The sequence below is a fragment of the Lagenorhynchus albirostris genome, chromosome 20, assembly GCF_949774975.1.
Source record: "Lagenorhynchus albirostris chromosome 20, mLagAlb1.1, whole genome shotgun sequence".
Taxonomy (NCBI): domain Eukaryota; kingdom Metazoa; phylum Chordata; class Mammalia; order Artiodactyla; family Delphinidae; genus Lagenorhynchus; species Lagenorhynchus albirostris.
In genome coordinates, this window is record NC_083114.1 from 6,282,955 (window position 1) to 6,302,206 (window position 19,252).

At 53.9% G+C, this 19,252-nt stretch overlaps 1 protein-coding gene across 3 annotated transcripts in view; it reads right to left on the reverse strand.

Moving 5' to 3' along the window:
* The window catches only part of SHISA6 (shisa family member 6), a 240,967-nt gene extending 222,900 nt beyond the window's left edge, over positions 1-18,067 (reverse strand). For all 3 annotated transcript variants that reach the window (XM_060134841.1, XM_060134840.1, XM_060134839.1), the window contains exon 1: positions 17,424-18,067. In XM_060134841.1, the coding sequence (XP_059990824.1) occupies positions 17,424-18,067 (644 nt within the window). The remainder of the gene's footprint in view (positions 1-17,423) is intronic.
* Positions 18,068-19,252: the final 1,185 nt, after the last annotated feature.

The window sequence follows — 19,252 nt, forward strand, 5'->3', positions numbered from 1 at the left end:
AGAGACACAGACGTGGAGATCAAACGTATGGATACCAAGGGGGAAGTGGTGGTGGGAGGAATTGGGAGACCGGGATTGACACATATACACTACTGATGCTATGATTGAAATGAGATAACTAATGAGAACCTCTGTATAGCACAGGGAACTCTTATGCTCTGTGCTGACCTAAATGGGAAGGAGAAGAGGGGATATATGTATACGTATAGCTGATTCACTTTGCCGTACAGAAGAAACTAACACAACATTGTAAATCAACTATACTTCAATAAAAATTAATTTAAAAGAAAGAAAAAAACAAAGAGAGAAAGGAGTGAAGATTTCCATCCTTGCAGGGCTTTCGTCCCTTTTGTCCATATGGACGGTGTAAATGGCAAACTCACAGCAGATTCGCTCCAGGCTTACTGGCCAAGGAGGACCCAGCAGAGAAGAGATTTTCAAACTGAGATCAGCACTCCCGGGGGTGGGGGAACCTGGGAGAAGGGGACTCTCAGGGCCCATCTCCTGAGAAGCCCCGCAGGCTGCAGGCCCTGAGAGATGAGATGTAAGGGGGAAGACACCTCTTTGGAGACCATCAGGCTCCCCAGAGCATCTCTGCTTGCCTCTGGCTTGCTGCTGGTGAATGAGTTTTAACTGGGTTACAGCCAAGCTGTCTCCTCCTAAAGGTAATAACTTGCGTGGTACCCTCTCCAAGTGCCCTGTTGGCAGGGCTGAGCTGGGCTGCACAGCCAAACGGGATGGATGTGCTGAAGAGTCAGGCTAGCTGGGGGCAGGGACCCTGCCCTGTGTGGTCCCAACGAGGAGGACAGGAGCCAGGGATGTGATCCTGACCGCCTGAGCACCGTCCTCCGAGAGCCCCCTTTTCCCAGTGCCCTCCGGCAGCCAGAAAGGTGGGCCTCGTTCCCAGATGGTGCTGGGTCCCCCTCTTTCAGCTCACACACCCTTCCCTCAGCTCTTCAGCTCTGTGACCTCCCCTTCTCACCCCATTCCTCTCCACCTTCCATCCCCTTCTCTCCAGGGTGCTGGATAGGTATTATTCTAATTCTGAAATGTGCGATCCCAATCTCACCTAATTAATTTGGAGACGCCGGAGGAAATGGGTTAAGGCCTGAGCTACTTTCTCACCGTAGGAAAGAAAATTGGTCATTGAGGAAATGGGAAGCAGATTTTGTGAGAGAGTGGCTGCGGCTCTCAGGGTCAAAGAAAGGGACAGAGACCCCTTTGGGGTCGGAAGTGGGGGGAGAGAGAGGGACAGACAGTGACAAACCGAGAGAAAGGGAGCGACAGAGGTGGAGACAGAAGGAGAGGGAAAGGAAACAAAGGGAGGGAAGAGATGGACAGAAAGGGAGCCAAACAGATGGGAAGGGTGTCAGAGACTCAGAGCCAGAGAGAGGCCGAGGGAGAGGTGCAGAGACGACAGAGCAGAGAAAGATAACAGACAATGAGAAAGAGTCGGGGGGCGGGGAGACAGAGGGTCACAGATAGACAGGCAGACAGAGCCAGAGAGAAAATGGGACACAGAGAAACTCAGAGAAAGAATGAGATTCAGAAGGTGAGAGATAGGGAGATGGGATCAGAGAGAGACCTTCCCAGGGAAAGACCATCTGGGGGTGAGAGACAGAGACGGGCCAGTGAGGAGTGAGGCTGGTTCCCAGCCAAGGGCAGCCCCGCGCCCCGTGCCCACTACAGAGGTCTAATTTAAGACCCTGAAGAATCTGGTTCTTTGTCCTGCTCATCCCAATCCCCCAATCTCCCCCTCCCCCAGAGCCACTTTGCTGCAATATCTGGATATAGGAAACAAAGGAATGCTTTTTGCCTGAATTATCTACCTAATTGCCTTGGTTCGCTGCACATGGACTCCTTGGCTTTCGTGGGTGTGTGGCGAGCAGGGGAGAGTTAATTAATTGGGCAGCAAATCTGAACAGGGGAAACAGTCATTCTGATCACTCAAGCCAGGAAATTTCTGCGTTCTTCAGGACTCGTTGCTTGTATATTAACCATCTGCAAAACTGAGATCCCATCTTACATATGGATAGCACTGAACAGGTTCTAAGGGCTTTACCTGCCTTGTCCGGCGTGGCGGCCATGCTAAACCTGGGACCTTTGCAGCTACGGTTACCCCAATTTTAAACACTTAGCTGAGGCTCAGACTAATTCTAGGATGAGAACGTGATGGAACCGAAATTTCAACCCAGGGCTTCTGGCTGGAGCCCTGATGTCCCTCTGCTCAGTGGGACTGCCTTTTATATACATCTCACTTTCCTAGGGACTGTCAGCTTGAATGAGTCCTCCCAGTCTCTCCAGCTGGGTCTGCTAATTTAGCAAATGCCAGTTAATATTAAGGCGTGGAGAAACAATTAGCCAATGAGTGGTTCAGGTCAAGACCAATTACTTATTCACTTAACACCTTGGTTAATGTTGTCAGTGGTCCCAAGGAATGAAAGTGTGTTTGAATTTCCCCAAGTGTTGAGTTATTGCAATTCCTGTAGGGACCAAGCCTGGTCAACATTTCGATGTGTTGCCCCCTGTATTCAAGATATGAAATCTTTCTTAAAATGGCAAATGATTCCCTTAACATGGGAAAAATAAACAGAACCTTGGTTATAACTTTGCTTCATAGTCTTGCCAGCTTGGGAAATTAAGGGCTATAATTTATTGAGCCATTACTATGTGCCAGACAGAGTGCTCAACTCTTTTATGCATTATCTTATATAATCCTCAAAATGATCCTATACAGTAGGTGCTATCAGTAGCCATATTTTGCTGATGAGAAAACCAAGACTTTGAGAGGTTAGATATCTTGTCTGAGGTCACAGAGCCGGTAAGCGGTAAATCCAGATTTCAAACATAAGTAGCCTCTGTTACACTACAGAGGCTGACTTTATACCACTGAATTTTCCGTTCACCCATTTGTCCACCCACCCATCCATCCATCCATCCATCCATCTATCCAACACCTCATCCATCCATTCATCCATCTATCCATCCATCCATCCATCCATCCATCCATCCATCCATCCATCCATCCATCCATCCATCCATCCATCCATCCATCTTTCCTTCCAATCCTCCATCCACTTAATCACATTTATTTTTTCACCGACTGTGTTCCCGCAGTGGTCTCTGAACAGGAGATATAGAGAGCGTTCAATCTTTAGTAGAAAAATCTACCCAGACAGAACTCAGTGGTCACCCAACTGCCCATTTCTATTCACCTTAGTGAGTCATGACCATCAACAGCTATGAAAGTTTTTACATTGTCTTAGCGGGCAACCTTCTATCAAATGAAATTCTGAGTAGAACGCCAATATAGTTCTTTAGATTCCTGCTCTGCATGAGGCCAGAATAAGAGCCAGAGCCCTACTCTACCAAGTTCTTACCCTCCATTCAGCAGTCCCTGGACTTCACGGAGCTTCCAAGTTTGAAAACAAACGTGGCCAAAGAGTGCCAGATAAAAACTTGGAATTGTTTTTTCCCGATCTTCACTCACGGAGCAGGGGGTAAAACTTCAGTTCCCCCCAAATGAAGTGGGGAAGCTAGGAACCCTAGTTTATTGATAAGGCTTTTTGAGCTCAATTAACATGCTGTCCATGAAGACACCATGAACATCTCTGCTCACTGAAGTGGAACGAATGGAAACCAGCCTTCTGCCTCTGCCACGTCTCTGGATCTGAGAGCCACATAGATGCCACGGAAGGGAGGAAATCAGTTCAGCTGGTGTTCGGTAAGTTTTTCCGTGCCAAGAGCAAGGCAACCTGCAGAGTTAAGACCCCCTAGTCAGGACCTTTCTCTTTTCGGGAGCAGTGGGAACAAATTCATGCTGTTGGATGGGTATGAGAGAAGGCCGAACAGATGAACTATTCCACGAATAAACTATTCTGCTTAATGTTTTTGTTCCTAAGGACTAATGAGAACACTCTTGTTTTTGAAGAATTTTCTAATACCATTCCTGCCTAATTAAGTAGCATATACTGAATATAATTACTTTAAAAAAAAAAAAAGCAAAGTTCTTCCATGAGAGGGCCACCAATCTAATCTTTAGTTCTCTTCACAGAGAAAACTCAATAAAATATAGACAATCTAGGAAATGGAATCCTATAAAAACTGGAGAATGAACCACGGAAGATTCTGATAGCTACTTCTGTGGTACTTCTCCCAGAAGTAGAGTGTAGACGTTCTACTCCGGTTAAATAAACTATTCTGGTTACGTGAGTCCCGGATGACTGAGCTTTTCCTCGACTCTGCCACTCCGGGAACAGCTAGAGTCCTCTACCCTCAGCCTCATCCTCATCTACTGGGCAGTCGGGGTGCTTTTCTTCTCTGAAACACGCACTCCGGACAATTGAAGTGAATATATTTTTAATAAACACGGACCGAGGAGAATGGCTTAATTTAGTTCTCCTTTTTTCTGGTTCTCTCAAAGTCCACTTGAAAAACACAGCTGCCGGCTTTGTGTGTGCACAAGACCGCTCTCCGCACACACAGAGGCTCCGAATGGATGGGGAGAATCTCCTTTGTTGTGATAACAATGTTTGTGCATCTGCACCCAGCCGTTGTGCAGGTCTGAGTTGTCCCCGGCACAATCGGAATTCATCATGGCCAATAAACACAGCCGAACTTAGCAAGGGAAAGCTCGGCCTGCCTGCTTTGTTTTCCAGGCCAGCAAGACAAGTCACTGCATCCCAATGAGCGCCTGACCTGGAGCTGTCCCTCGATGACGAGCCGCAGCTAGGTACAGGGTCGACGTGCCTCCCCCGGGACCCCAATGCATCCCTAACGGCGTCTCCTCCACACACGCCATCCCTTGCCTCATGAATCATGTGAAAATTTACCCGGGCCTGGGAAATTCGGTAGCATCTACACCAAGCCTAGACTTCTTCAGAGAGATGTGGACTGTTGGAGCCTGAATCAAAGATCTGGACGTGTCCAGGTCAGCTACCGTCTGGACCTGGGAGAACAAAACTGCTACCAAGACTTGTTAGCAGGGTCGCTTGGGCAGCCAGGTGATAGATGAGTTAATACATGCACCTACGGCTGCTCTTACTGTTGCTACCCTTGGTGTCATTTTCCTGACTTGCTATAAACACAGACGTGAATCTATAGGAGACGCAAGATGAAGGCGGTATTGCCCACCGGCTAAATGCAGGGATTCTGGAGCCGGAGTACCTGAGTCAGAATTCCGGCCACTCAGGATACTGGTGATCTTTAGGCAGCTCCTCAAGTGCCCTGTGGTTCTGTGACCTTGTTGAAAAAAATAAGGCCAAAATAATAAGGCCAAAAATAACGTCTACCTCTTAGGGTTATCATGAGGACTAAATGAGTTCATATTTGTAGAGCACTTAGAACGGAGCCTGGCACCTCGTAAGCACTAAACATTCGATTAATACATCAATCCAAATACAGCCTCCCCGTGTCTAGGGGCTCAGCCAACAGAACCACAACGGAAGTCCATGCGTACAGGTGCAAGACGGGAGTCTTTGCGGGCTGACTCAACAATGCCAGATGGCAAAACTCCTGGTGTGGCGGGGGAGCCACGTGGCACGGCTGTGGCTACGGGTCATCCTGGAAGGGACCACCTACATCCCATACTTTCCACTCAGGCCTAAGGTCAGAAATGCATCTGCTCCCACACCAGCTTTTGCTAAACCCTGAACCTGGACTCTGCAAACCAAGTGCAAAGAGAGTGTCTATTTGTTTTCTTCCTGCGAGGCCATCACAAATCGTGCTTCCGCGACCAGGCAAGGAAGCTTCGAGATAAAAACCAAAGGGATTCACATCATGGGCAAAACGAATCAGGATCCTGTTGGGGTATTAAAAGGGCAAATGGGTCAAATGGGCCGGGGCAGCATTTTCTGCAAAAGACTCAGTTATTTTTTTTCTTCCTTCTCCCTACCTCCCTTTTTCCTTCTTTTCTTTCTTCAATTTTTTTTTCTTCCTTCTATAAAAAAAATTATAAACATCATTGTCATTTCCAAGTTCAAGTACCTTACCATCAATGCCACTATTGAAAGGGTGGGGTACACAAGGGTGGGGCTGCCCACGTGGGCAGACCTCATGCCAGGGAAGTCAATATTGGCTTCCCATGAGAATTAACTGGAATTGCGTCCTAACAATAGAATGGACCACCTCCAGGGGGAGGGGGAGCCCCAGCTCTAGATGCAGCCGGCGCGCCCAGCGGGAGAGGCATGAAAGCACCTCATCAGCCCCTTTCACCCAAGAGAGTCTATGAGTTTAAGATGCTAGAGACAAGCATTCCCGTGAGGCCACGTGAAGATAGCATTCTTATGTGAACGGAATGTTGGAGGAAAATGCATTTTCTTCTGCACCACAGGGCTGTTGCGTCTGAAAGGACAGACTGCGTTCCTGAATTTCCCAGGTGTGCAGGAGATCAGAATGGGCCGGAGATGAACACACCTCCACAACTCGATAGCCCTCAACCCACAGCAGGGCCAACAGGCCAGAGGGGGCCGAGGGGCTCACCCAAGGTCATGGGCACAGGAAATGACAGAAGTTGCCGTTAGCCTGCCTATCTCAGGAAGTGCTCTAAGGCAGGGAAAGATGGATGACGGCCTCCAAGAGTGAGGGAAAGGGGGCTTTGCTAGGGGTCCCTCAAGAGCCTCAAAAGCAGGCAAAGCAAGGGAGGTCCGTGTCCTCTTCCATAAGGGTGCATCTAGGCACATCCTATCTTGTCCTACCGTGGTGTTGGGACAGCGATGCAGGAACAGGCAATAGGGAAAGAATGGAGGGAGGAAAGACAGAGATCTCTGTCCTCGTATCCCCCAGAGACAGGGCCGACTGTGCTAGGTCTGCTTTCGGGACCCTAACCTCTTGTGCCCACCTGGTCACCCTGTGGCAAGATGGAATGAGGGCCGCCCTGGGCGGTGGCATCATCCGTCACAGAATTCTCAAAGCCAAACGCGAGAGAGTTTCTGGATTCTAGAAATTCAGGGAAATACAAAGAAAGAAACAAGAAACAAGAAGAGGGGAAGTAAGCGGGAGCCCCCAGAGGGAATTCGAGAGGGAATTCGAAGCAGCCTTACAGGCAAGTATCACCAATTCAGCAGAAACGGGGGCAGGCTAATCCCAGTCAATAAAACAGACAAGGAAATTATAAAATGCTTTAAAGGAAATGCATTTTTACTGCTTCCTGGGCCACCGCAGGATTACAAACTAGGCTAAAAAAAAAACATTGATCTTTGGAGAGCTACTTTATTGAACAGATAAGAATGATTTGTAATTAGCATGCCAATTGTCTGCAGAAGAGCCTGCTTGAAAACAGTCCGTCTTTCTGCCTGGCGGATGCACCCTGCACAATCTCTGCAGTCTTGTCTGAGCTATTAATCTGTTCATCACAGCTTTTTATCAGAGAGAGAAAAGAAAAGCAACTTTGCCGAGGTCCAATTTGGATAAATTTTGAATTAGCAGAGTCTGAACTGATGCAGCTTAATGAAGTTACAGCAGGACAAGTTCAAGAAGGAGAAAGGGAGGGAGCCGGGAAAGGAAAAAAAGTCAACAAAAGAGGAATCACAAGAAGGACAGATGGAGAAAGCAGCAGCGGTGGACAAATACACCGAAAGGAACAAAAAGAAACATTTTAATGATGTGACTGAAGAGCGAGACAGAGAAGCCACAGATCCTCCGCTAAAAGCCAGGTTCTCTTCGCAAATGCTCAGAGAGGGTAAGAAGCTGGCAGCTGCGGACCTGAGAACAGAAAAGCTGCGTGATTTCTCATAGCACAAAGAGCCTTCGCAGCCACCGGGATAGCATTCCTGGCAAATCTCAGGCAAATTTCTCAGGATGCAGTAAAAAGTCAGAGGGGGTCCAAGAGGGAGGCTGGAAACCAGATTCTTCCGAAAAGTCTGGAGCAGTCTCAGCACTTGGGCTGGGCCTCCTGCCTGGTCATTTCAGGAGGTGGGTTAACACGAGCCCGCCCTCAGCTGCCCAGACATCGGGGTGACTGAGGCCAGAGTCCCTACTAACAGGATCCGAGGCCGATCCGACGGCTGGAGGAAAAAAGCTCTCCTGGCAACAATTTCTTTGCTTATTAGGGGGTCAGCCCCCTCCCTGCCCCTGGATGACGGCAGGCGTCTGTATCCCAGGACCTCAGAAGCGGGGGGATGGATGGATCCTGGACGCACTCCTGCGCCTCCTTGCTCCAGCACACGTTCTCAGGGTTCAAATCCCTCCTCGCTGGAGCAGAAGGATGGAAGGAAGAGGGAAGAGTTGCCTGTCTGGGTGTGAAGCATCCTTCCCAGAAGAGGACATTTGGCTAAGGGAACTGAGACTCTGTCCAGAGGACAGATGTCCTAAGTAATGAGACTTTAATGCCGGAGCTAATGGGAACAGTACACGAGACCACAGGCCAAAAAAGCAAGGAAGAACGAGAGTATTCGTGAAGCCTGCAGAAAGCAGCAACTCCTCTCCCAAACACTAGGGAACAGGGCCAAGCTCGTAGCCACCCAGAGCCCGGCTGGAACCCAGCCTCCACAGGTCCCGAGATGGGGGCAGCAGCTCTGGATAAGTAGGACCAAGGGTTCTCCTGCCCCTCCGACCAGGGTGGGGCTGAAAACAATGCTCAGGACCTCCACACTCCCACACCCACCTCGATCCGATGGTCAGGGACCCCTGCACTGGAGCTGCAGACCCCAGGGTGTGAGCCCCGCCAGGGACCACCACCGTGGCCGTGACCACATGTGACCACCGCCACCAGCCGCAACAGCTGGAGCTGGAGAGCAAAACCCAGGGCTCCTTCCCTTTCACAGGCTTTTCAAGACAGAGGGCTTCAGGGCCCGAGAAGCAGAGAAACGCGGGGAAAGATTGAGGAATGAGGAGGCAGGGCGCGGAGAATTAAGACCAGACGGCAAAGAGCAGAAGTGGGGCAGAGAAGCAGGAGTGAGCTGACCGGAATCCTGGGTCTTGCGCGCCCTGTGCTTGAGGTTATAAATGGGGCAGGGAGGGGAGCTGTGATAAACGGGGCTGTTGTGATCCATCCGTCTCTCCATAATTAAAACTGGGAATGGCCCGAGGTCCATCTCCTCGCCCCCAAATCACTTCTTTTCTCTAGTGCCCCGTTACTCTCAGGAGCCAGGACTCCCGCAGAATTGCCCTGGGGTCCCTGCAATACTGTAAAGGTTTGCCGGGGGGGCGGGGAGTTGTTTTAAGGGTTTTTTTCCAATTAAAACCCAGGTGGTTTGGTTTGTTTGTTTTTATTCTTTATGCCTTCTCTGTATTGTCTTCACAGCCCTCCACCAACATAATCCGTTCTTGAAGAGGAGCCCTTTCACTGCCCTGGGCGCCTCCGTGCTCTGCGTGCAATGCAAGTGAGGCCACCAGCCCGGCACTGAGGTACCCTGGCCTGTAGGTCACTCACCCTCCAGTCCCTTACAGCGATAACGCGTCCCAGGGCACAAGCGTGTGGGTCTCTGCTTTCTCAAGTAGTCTGAGTATCACTGACCCGTTTACATTCAGGAAGGGGAGAGCCAACTGCCTTGTCGGCCCCCAAAGAAGATAAGAGACCAACCACGGACTAGCTGTGTGACCCTGGGCAAGTTACTAAGCCTCTTTGAGTTGATTTTGTCATCTGTTAAATGGCCACCAGACCCAGGGTGGTGGAAGGATGCAGTGGGATAACGCAGGATGCCGGGTACAGAGGGAGCCCCGGAGAAGGGGGGCTCTTTGGAGTGTTTCCTGTTCCCCGCCCTGCTTCACCTATGTGACCTTGAGTCCTCATCTGACTGAGATCTCAGGTCCTCAACACCAGCTTCCTGGAGTGATGGGTGACGGCGCCCTGTAAGCTCCTGGGAGACAGAGTTTCCCCCTTCCTGACGCCTGAGCAGAGGAGGCGGGTGCCCAGCCGCAGAGCAGGACTCCTCCCAGAGTGCTCGAGAGTGACTCTTAGGGGGCGGGCAGGGTCACAGGCTCTGCCCCAGCCCCTCGTCACCCACTAACTCTTACTGGGAAGAAGGAATCCCGCCCCAGCTACAGCAGCACAGCCGCTGCTTCCCCAGAACCAAAGTGGAATAACAATTGGCCACAACTGCTGCACCTGGTGGCCCCTTGTCACCAGCCCTTAAACTCAGCCTGCCCCACCCTCGCTCCATTTCTGTGATCAACCTCGTGGAATGAACACACTTCTGGGGGGTCTGGGGAGGCGCAGGAAATACACATTAGGACTCTAGTGGCGACGCTCACTGGAAACCTCATCTTCCTGTGCTTGTAAACGCTTCTGCCTCGTCGATGGCTCTGTGGCCCAAGTGGTGACCTCGTCTGGATGCCAAACTGCAGAGGGGCTGGCATTCGGGTGGAGAGGAGGGAGGGCAGGGCACAGCCGGCACCTGGCTCTGACCCCAAGCCTGGCTGCACGCATCCCAAAGAAATCGGGTCCCTTTACCCTCAGAATCAAATTAAGAATCCAAGTTGCATTTCTCATGCAGAAATGTGGGACCATTTTTTAACCCTTTCTGGACAGTAATTTGAGCCATTTTCTGCATATTGAACCCCATTCTCTTCCCCTCTCTCCCAGCTCCTCCACTGTCTGCCCAGACACACGGAGAGAGCATGAAGCTGATTTTCTTAAGGTCGGTAATTATCCTTCAGTGAGGGGAGGGGCTCCTTCCTAGTGGTCCTCACGCGCACGGGTCTCTGATGCCGGGCTGCCGTTCAATACCGGGACGCCTCCTCCGGGCACCTGCCTTTGGAGGCAGCTGACACGGCCCCTGGGCCAGCAGGTCTCCTTACTGGAGGCACCCTTCATTTCTGATCAATAACCAGCCAAACACCTATTTCATCCATCGGCCTCCGCCCCACGACATCGCTGCTTACAAGAATCACATCTACCCTAGGAGGATAAAAATACGCTACCGTCATGAAAAGTCAAAACAGCATGCATGGGCTCTGAGAGCACTTGCAAGAGAGGAACCGTGGCAATATTTCCCCGAGAAGAATCAGCGTGTGGCCTCCCGAAGTGACTACTCAGAAGGGTGACACATTAGGATAGGTATGCCCCGGTTCTTTCCAAGGAGGACTTGGGCGCAATGCAGGCAAAAGCCCCGAACTGCATGCCACAGACGTTAATTTCTCATAATGATGGGACCCAAATGTCCAGCTTCATTAGCCATCCTCCCCAAAGCTTCTCTGAAGCCCTCACCTTGCATTCACCCTGGCCCTGCGGTCTCTCAGCCCAGAGCTGAGAAAGGGCAGAACAAGGCACCAGTTAATGTACGTCTGTGGGTCACAGAGCTGTCTTATACGTAGGGAGCCATCCTGGAGGACAAAGCTGAAATCACTCCCTCTCAGGACCACGGGATGCCTGGGGGGAGCTCTGGTCTCTGGTCGGTCGGACCAGGTCGCACCTGGTCGGTTTCAGCATCCCCGCCCATCTCTGGGACAGAGAGAAAGCATTCACAGCCCGTCTTTTTCATTACAGGTTTCTGCCCATAGTTTTATCCAGTGACCCACTGCTCTGGTTCACAATCTTTGGCTTGTGCTATATTTTCCTTCTTCAAATGGGCTGCATTACTCAAATCTTATGAAAGGATAATAATAATAAACTTAGATCAGGGTACTGCCCTTTACAAAGGAATTCGGAGAAACTGTCAAGGACCAGGGAAGATGAACGGAAATCATTCTAGTGGATGGAAAAGTTGAATGAGAAAAAATGTAGGGAAGCAAGAGAAGGCAGAAGGCTGGCACTCACATCTCTAAATATCTGAAAGTTATTTGTACATAAAGTAAAACAGAATAGATTTCCACTGGGCAAGACGAGGCTGTGGCCCAGGATACCCGCACACCGGCTTCTATAGTTCAAGATCCCTGAGGACCCTTGGCATCGTCACCTGGCCTCCCCCGGCTTCAGCTGCTTGGCTTACAGAATCAGAGAGTTAAGTTCAACGACCTGCCCACAATAAAAATTCTATGGTTCTGTAATGCATGACTAAATAATAGAAAGCACTACTCTGCCTTTTCAGAACATTCTGGTTTTACTTCTAGAGATAAAAAAAAAAAAAAAGAAGACGAGGTTAGCAATCTGTCTTGAATGGGTGTAAAATAAGCCTGCTCAAGGCCAAGGGTCTGAGACCCTCGGAAAGGTTGCTGGTAACCCCCCCGGCCAACCCCTCTTCCCCGTCTGCAACATTCAGGAACGAAGATGCTGGAAGTGGGGGGTCAACAATGTGACTCAGGGAAAAATAACAGGTAGGGGTTTCCTAAGGTAGAGAAAAGAGGCGAAAAAAATCACAGCAGACAGTATTTTTAAAATGAACTTAACCTAGGCCCTCATACAGTCCGTCAGAGCTCCCTCCCCTGCCACCCATCTGAGATGGTCTATACACAAGGGAGTTCAAACCACAGTACTGTGGCTCCACGGGATATATACTGTCAAGGGATGTACCGAGAATTGTGAGACAAAATGCACTTGAATTCACCCTAATGTCAAACAGACTGTGCAGGACTTTGGTGGGGGGGGCGGGGGCGGGTGGCAGAGAAGGCCAGTGGTGACACCCAGCAGCCAGGGATTGGGTGTAACTTCTAACATGCAGTGGGGACTCTGGCTGACGACGGCGACGAGTCAGAGAGTGAAGATCTCAGGGCCATCCTGGCAGGCCCCGGAAAAGCCGGCAGGGGCGCTGGGAGGATGAGGCTTCTTTCTGCGTAGTTCCCTTCTCTTCTGGATCCCAGGGTACATCTGTCTGGGATCACCTCTTTCGGTCAGCTCACTTTTTCAGCTCCTCATCATGACTTCCTGCACAACTGATCTGAAATCGACTGCACGCTCACTTGATCTCTCATTAAAACAGGTTGGAAACAGTGCGCTGGACTTTTTCTCCTCCTGTGTTGTGGCAGCCGAGAGAACTGTGGGTCAAGTCTTAGTAACTCAGCAGCAGATTCCTCCGAACGAACGTGCTCTGGCCGTGGGACAGGGTTGTGGGCAGGGAAAAGGGACCGACGTGCATGCCTTCTGGGGCTGGGGTGAGGTGGGAGAGGCCAGGAAGACAGCAAGCAACGTTCCAGGGAGGGCTGTCCAAGGGCAGGGCTTTTTGCATGGCTGACCTGCTCCATGGAGAATGAACTCTGCTTTGCCTCGTGGGTCAAAGGTAACATACACTCGACAGGCTTACATTTTATAATCTGAACTGTTCCTTGCCCACAGCGGGTGGGCAGGGCTCATCTGTTGAATGAATACATATGCACGTAGCTGCAGGGGTCAGGAGGAAGCCAAGCACAGATCTGGGCAATGCCACCCACCTCTCTCACCTGATTACCTTCCTCCCTTTACTATTTTTGTTTCTTTCTGTCTTCCTGGTATCCTTCCCCGAACCCCTTCCTCCATAAGCCTTCTTAAATTCTTCCACAATTTCACTGCATTCCCTTTGTGCATTTTTTTTTTCTTACTCAAAGAAAATGGAAAACATGCAAGGCTAAGTAAGACCTTCAGTCCAAGGCAAGACGCTTTCTTTTTCTTTCCCAACAACTGCTATCTTTGAAGTTAAAAAAAAAAAACAAAAACAAGTTGACTCTCAGTTTAGATCAATTCATTACAGTGAGCCCAACGTGCTTGAAAAAATGGAGTGTTTGGCGTGATTTGACAATTCATTGCCCAGGAACCTAGGAAGAGAGCTCACTAAATCAGCCGGCAGAGGGGTCCCGCTACTGCAATTATGTGGTCTGTGAGGACAAAACAGAGCTCTTGGGGTTTGTAATTAATTTCTGGAGGAAGAGAAGGTAGGACACAATGTTCCCTTGATGCTTCTAGAAACAAGCAGAGGAACCCAAAGATGAAGGTCCCTTTTGATGGCTACCAGGGTCGCCTCCTAATATGCTTCCTTTTCCCTTACAACATCGGTCATCCAGGTTTTTCATTCCTCAGCCCTGAGTACTTCTCCACACCAATCCCCACCTTAAATTCCTCCATCCTTCATGGATGGAGGCAGTGGGAGGACCCCGGGCACCTCTGGCCCCACCAACTGCACCTACGGCATCCTAGTAGCTTCCTGACTTATCTGTTGATTAGCCATCTTTTTAAAAGGCCACACAGTTCCTCGCTCAGAATGATTCTCATCTCCAAGACTCTGACCAATGAACACAGGGCGAGGAGGAAGGAACGGGTTGGAATGTGGGACGGCTGGTTTGGAGCCCAATGCCAACAGGGAGCCCGCCTCTGAGGCCGTGTCCTGGGCAGGCCCCTGCCCTTGCAGGCCATGGCAGCCCCTCACTGAAGAGGCAGCCCCAGGGAAGCACCGCGGAAGCCACTCGGGAAACACTGAGACGGGCGGACGCCTGCGGGCCGGCAGCATGAGCCTCAGCCCGGGCAGGTGGGAAGAAGGGCTAGGTGAGGCCGAGATGCTGGTGGGAAATGGGGTTCTGGGCGGGAAAGGTGGGCACCCGACGTCCAGGGCTCTCCAGATCCAGAACTCGGCTCCACCTCTTTCCCCTCCCTGAAGTCCAGCTGAGAGTCTATGCTCACGTGCTCTGGCGTGAGAGGCAATGATTGCCCCACAGACACGGCGGGGGGGGGGGACTTCTCACACAGATGGCAAGGTCTAATCACTTCTGGGAAAGACTAAATCTTCCTCCCTGTGGGGGCTGGAGAGGGAAGAAGAAAGCCCGCCCTAAGGGGGACAGAGGAGGCAGATGGCTCGTCCTAAGGCAGCATCTTCCTTTTCACCCTTCTAACACTCCCACAAACATCCCTCCCGCTCAGCCCCTTTGCCCAACCACCGTCTTTGCAGAGGCTCACATGCTGCAATCAGTAAAATGATCTTTGCCTTTCCAGAAAGGAGATGCCTTTGCTGAACTCTTTCAAGGAGTACGGAACCGAGCACACGACCCACCTCTTCTGTGGACCTCTGAAGAGTATACATTCCTTCTCCTTCACTTTCCCCAGGGAGGACCCATTATGGTGTGAATATCTGTCTCCTTCTCCATCCTTCTCTCCTTTTCCCGACCCCAGGTCCCCAACAAGGCAACCTGGACCCCAAACTCCCTGAAACAGCAAGCAACGACCTCTGAGGCGTGAGCAAAGTGGGAGCGTGGTGATACCACTCATGCACGCCTGGGAGTCGGGGGGCTGCGCCTGCAAATGTGCACACGCACCCCGACACGCCCGGGAAGGGAGAGGCTGGGGTGGGATGCCGCTGTGCCTGAGTTATCCAGGATGGAAAGATGTTTCCCCGACCTGCCCAAGGTCATTCAGGGAGTGTCCCGGATGGATCGCTCGTGCTCTGTCCTCTCTCCCACGCCACTCCCAAACACGAAGACAGGCTCCGTCCCCTACCTAACAAGCATCAACATGATGGCTTCCCAAGGACTGAACAGGCGAGACTGCAGCTGCTGGAAGAGGTGCTGTGAACTGAATAAAATCAGGAGGTGAATTTGCGGGAGAAGCAGCCCACATTTACATAATGGTCTGAGGGCTGAGATGCATCGCCCTTCCCTCGGCTGCCTCTCTTTCCCAACCTCGGCGAGAAACTGCCCCCACGGCATCACCACTGAGGCACACACCTGAACACACACTAGTCACCCTAGTTTGGAGTGGGCTGGGGAGTCAGCATGGTGGGGGGACAGTGATATCTCCAAGGTCAAAGCCCGTAGAACGCAGGCCAACACCAGCATCGAGAGGCCATCAAGCATCCTCCCAGGTGATGATGAATCAATTCAGTAGGAGGTGGAGGGCAGGGCAGGGGGCAGGTCTCCCCAAGGGTGCAGAGGAGAACGGCTCGGGGAAGAGAGAAACCCAAAGAAAGCTTCGTGGGAATCCACTGGCAGGAGGTGTGATGAGAGGCCAGAAGCACAGAAGAAGGGGAAGGTGAACAACCAAGGGGACCAGAGACAGAGGCAGAAGAACCACGCACATCTGCTTCAGGAAGGGGACCAAGAGAGGGAATTCTTTGCCAGACAAAACCCGAAGGAGGGAGCGTCTTGTCCTGATTTTGCTCTCTCCATCCCACCGACCCTCTGCTTTTAAGAGCCAGCACTGACCACATGTGCCACGATTCTTCCATCATTTTCCAGGACCAACCAGCCACAGGCTTACTTACTTCAGGGTTAACGAGCGAGGCTGAGAAACCCATCTCCTATCAGAAGCACCCGATCCCAACACCTGAGTTTGTCAACGTGAAAAGTACCCACACTTTGTAGATTTGACTCAAAATCCGCCAGAGAGTATCATCTTTTCTCAACACCCACAGTATCCAGGGGGGAAAGAAATCACGCCCAGAAATTTCTATCTGCCTTTCTCTCTCTTCAACAAGGTACAGGTGACTAATGTCCGCAGCAGCGGGGGAAGGTTTTCAGGTCGAAAGGATAACAGGCAGAGTGCGGAGATGAGCTACAGCTGTAGGGCTTGGGTGCGGGCCTGCCGGGCAAACTCAGAGAAACTGGTCTGGGCGGTGTGGGGTGGTCCCGATTACTACGGCAGTGCCCACACCATGTGCCAGGGATGGAGGCATGTCCCGGGGCAGGGTTTGTTCCTTGAAAGACTGTTGAACCACGTCCAGCCGTTCATCAGCACGAGGGGACTGGAAGCAGAGCCGAGTTTGCACCCACTGGGCACATCATTAACAGAGTTGTAAAGAGAAGCTGGTTTCCCGTTCCCAAGGGGCGCTCAGGGAGCTGGAGGGCGGGGTGGGAGGGAGGCAGTCAGGGTGGAACCCTGCACAACCATATTTCAAGCTCTTGGCATAAGTTTCGGTGGGAGGCAGCTCCCACTGCCTCCCTATGGAAACAGTGAAAGATGCCCACCGGGTTGAACACAGCAAGAAGTGTTAACTCAGAGAGTTCTGCCCACAGGGTTTAAAAGAACAAGTCCTCCAGTCTCAGCGGGAAAGCGAAGCATCCCACTCAGCAGGATGCAATGAATAGACACCATATGCCCTTGGTCAAGATGGAATGGTTAGATCTGCATTCCTTCTCACCCCAGGAGGCTTCTTTTCCGTATCACCCGCATCTCCAACACACGGGAACACCCAGTTCACACTCTTTTCAGTAAGGTTCCAACATCGTTCAATCTCCTACATCCAAGATGATGCTCTGGTTTGACTCAGAAAACCGAATGCAGTAAGAGCCTGCACCGAGGCGCCCACCTGCCTTGAAAACTACACCCTGGACCCCTACCCAGGCTTACGGAATGTGTACAATTCTTAGACTCAGACTCACGGACTCCACCACTCCCTACTCTGCCCTGCAAATCCCCCTACCAACCAAAGCATGCGTTCCCGGTTCTGAGGAAATGGAGAAGAGGGAACAGAGGCTCCGATTCATTGCTTGTCAAAGAGGCAAGGGGTGCTCAGTTGACTTAAAAGAGTCGAGAGAGAGAGACAGAGACACAGAGACTCGGGGAGGGGGGGATGCCAAGAGGACAGGGAAGCCTGGAAAGAGGGGTGAGGCCGCCGGGAGTCTGGGGCCAGGCCCCGGGCGGCCGCGCTCACCTGTGGATGTTCATCTCCCGAGGAGGGCGGTGGGCCTTGTCGTACGAGACCTTGGCGAAGACGCCGGCCACGATGACGAAGGCGATCACCCCGCAGGTGATGTACACGGTGAAGTTGGTCTTGTCCTTCTCCGGGTCGTACTTGTTCTCGGGCCCCGGCGACACCACCTTGGTGCTGGGCGTCTGCACCCACACCGGACTCTGGTAGTTGGTGCACTGGCGCTGGTCCAGCTTCTCGTGGCGCTTCTTGCAGCAGAAGCGGTAGTAGCAGGTGCCGCAGCAGTACAGGTAGCCGCTCTCGCTGTTGTTGCACTCGAACTCCTTATCGTACTGGCCGCTCACGTCGTAGTAGCCCCAGCACGTCTCGTAGGTGACGGGCGCGCTGGCCGCCGCCGCCACCGCCGCCGCGGGCTGCCCCCGCCGGCTCCCCGCCTCCGGGCCACCGGGCGCCCGGACGGTGCCGTTCAGCTCGCGGCCGCCCCGGGCCAGGGCGCCCCCGGGCCGCCGGCCCCCGACGGCCGCGGCGCCGGCGCTCAGGGTCCGGTTGGCGGCGCGGCCGCGGGCGCCCCAGGCGCCGGGCAGCAGGTCCAGGGGCTGCAGCGAGAGCAGCGGCAGCAGCAGCAGCAGGAGGCGCCGCAGCGCCATGGCGGGGCCGGGCGGGAGGGCGCGGGGAGGCTTCCGCGGCAGGCCGCTCCCCGTGCCGGCCGGGCTACGAGGGGGCCGCGCGGACCGGGCTGGCGGCGCGGGGCGGTCAGCGGCGCCGGGGCGATGGCGCCATCGGGGCGCGTGGGGCGGCGGCGGCGGCGGCGGCGCGCGGTGCGCACGGACCAGCCCGGCGCGGGCGGCCGGGACTCAGGCTGCGCGCCGGCTCCGCGCTCCCCACGCGGGCTCGGCGCGCCTCCCGGGCAGCCCCATCCCCCGCCGGTGGTGGCGGCGGCCCCGCGCGCGGCTCGGCTCAGGCGGGACCCGAAGCGCGGCTCCCGGCGGCGGCTGCGGCGTGGTCCCGTCCGGGCGGGTCCTGCGGGACAAGACGGGGAGATGGTCACGGGGTGGGGCGACTGGGAGGCGGGCGGCGGGAGGGGAGGGAGCGCGCAGCCCTCGAGGAGCGAGGCTGGGGCCGGGAGGGGCGCGGAGCCCGCTCCCGAGACGGGGCCCCGAGGCCCCGGGCGCACGGGCCGCCCGCTCCCCGGCCGCCAGCCCCGCGGCGCGCCCGCGCCGCCGCCGCCGCCGCCAGCTCCCCGGGACGGAGCGGGCGGCGCCTGGGGTCGGGCGGCGAGCTGGGGAGCGCGCGGCGCCCGACCTCACTAACTCACCATGCCCGGCTGCGACTGCAGAGGCGGCGGGGCGGCGACCGGAGCGAGCGGCCAAGCCGGGAGCCGCCTGCACGAGTGCCGGAGAGTGTGCGAGAGGAGCGAGAGAGACACCCGCACACGCGGGAGCGCCGCGCGGGGAGGGGCCGGCCGGGGCCGGCGGGGGCGGCGGGGGAAGGGAGGCGAGCGGAGGGGGGCGCCGCTCACCGCCGCCCACGTCTCCACGCCCGGGCGCCCGGGGGAGGGGGGGCTCCTCTTCGCCGCTCCCCGCTCGCGGCGCCCGCAGCTCCGCGTCACCAAAGCCCAGGACACCGGTTCATCAACGCGGCCAACAGGGGCCCGGGAGCCGGCCTTTGGCGGGGCCAGGCCCCCCTGCCCGGGCCCGGTCCAGCCCTCGCGGCCGCTCCCGCCCCACCCCAGTCCGTGCGTGCGCGGCCCGAGCGGGAGTTGGGGTGTCTGCGAGCCTTTGCCTCTCCCTAGTGGCGACGCTCGCAGCGGAGGGAAGCGGTCAGGCCCATTG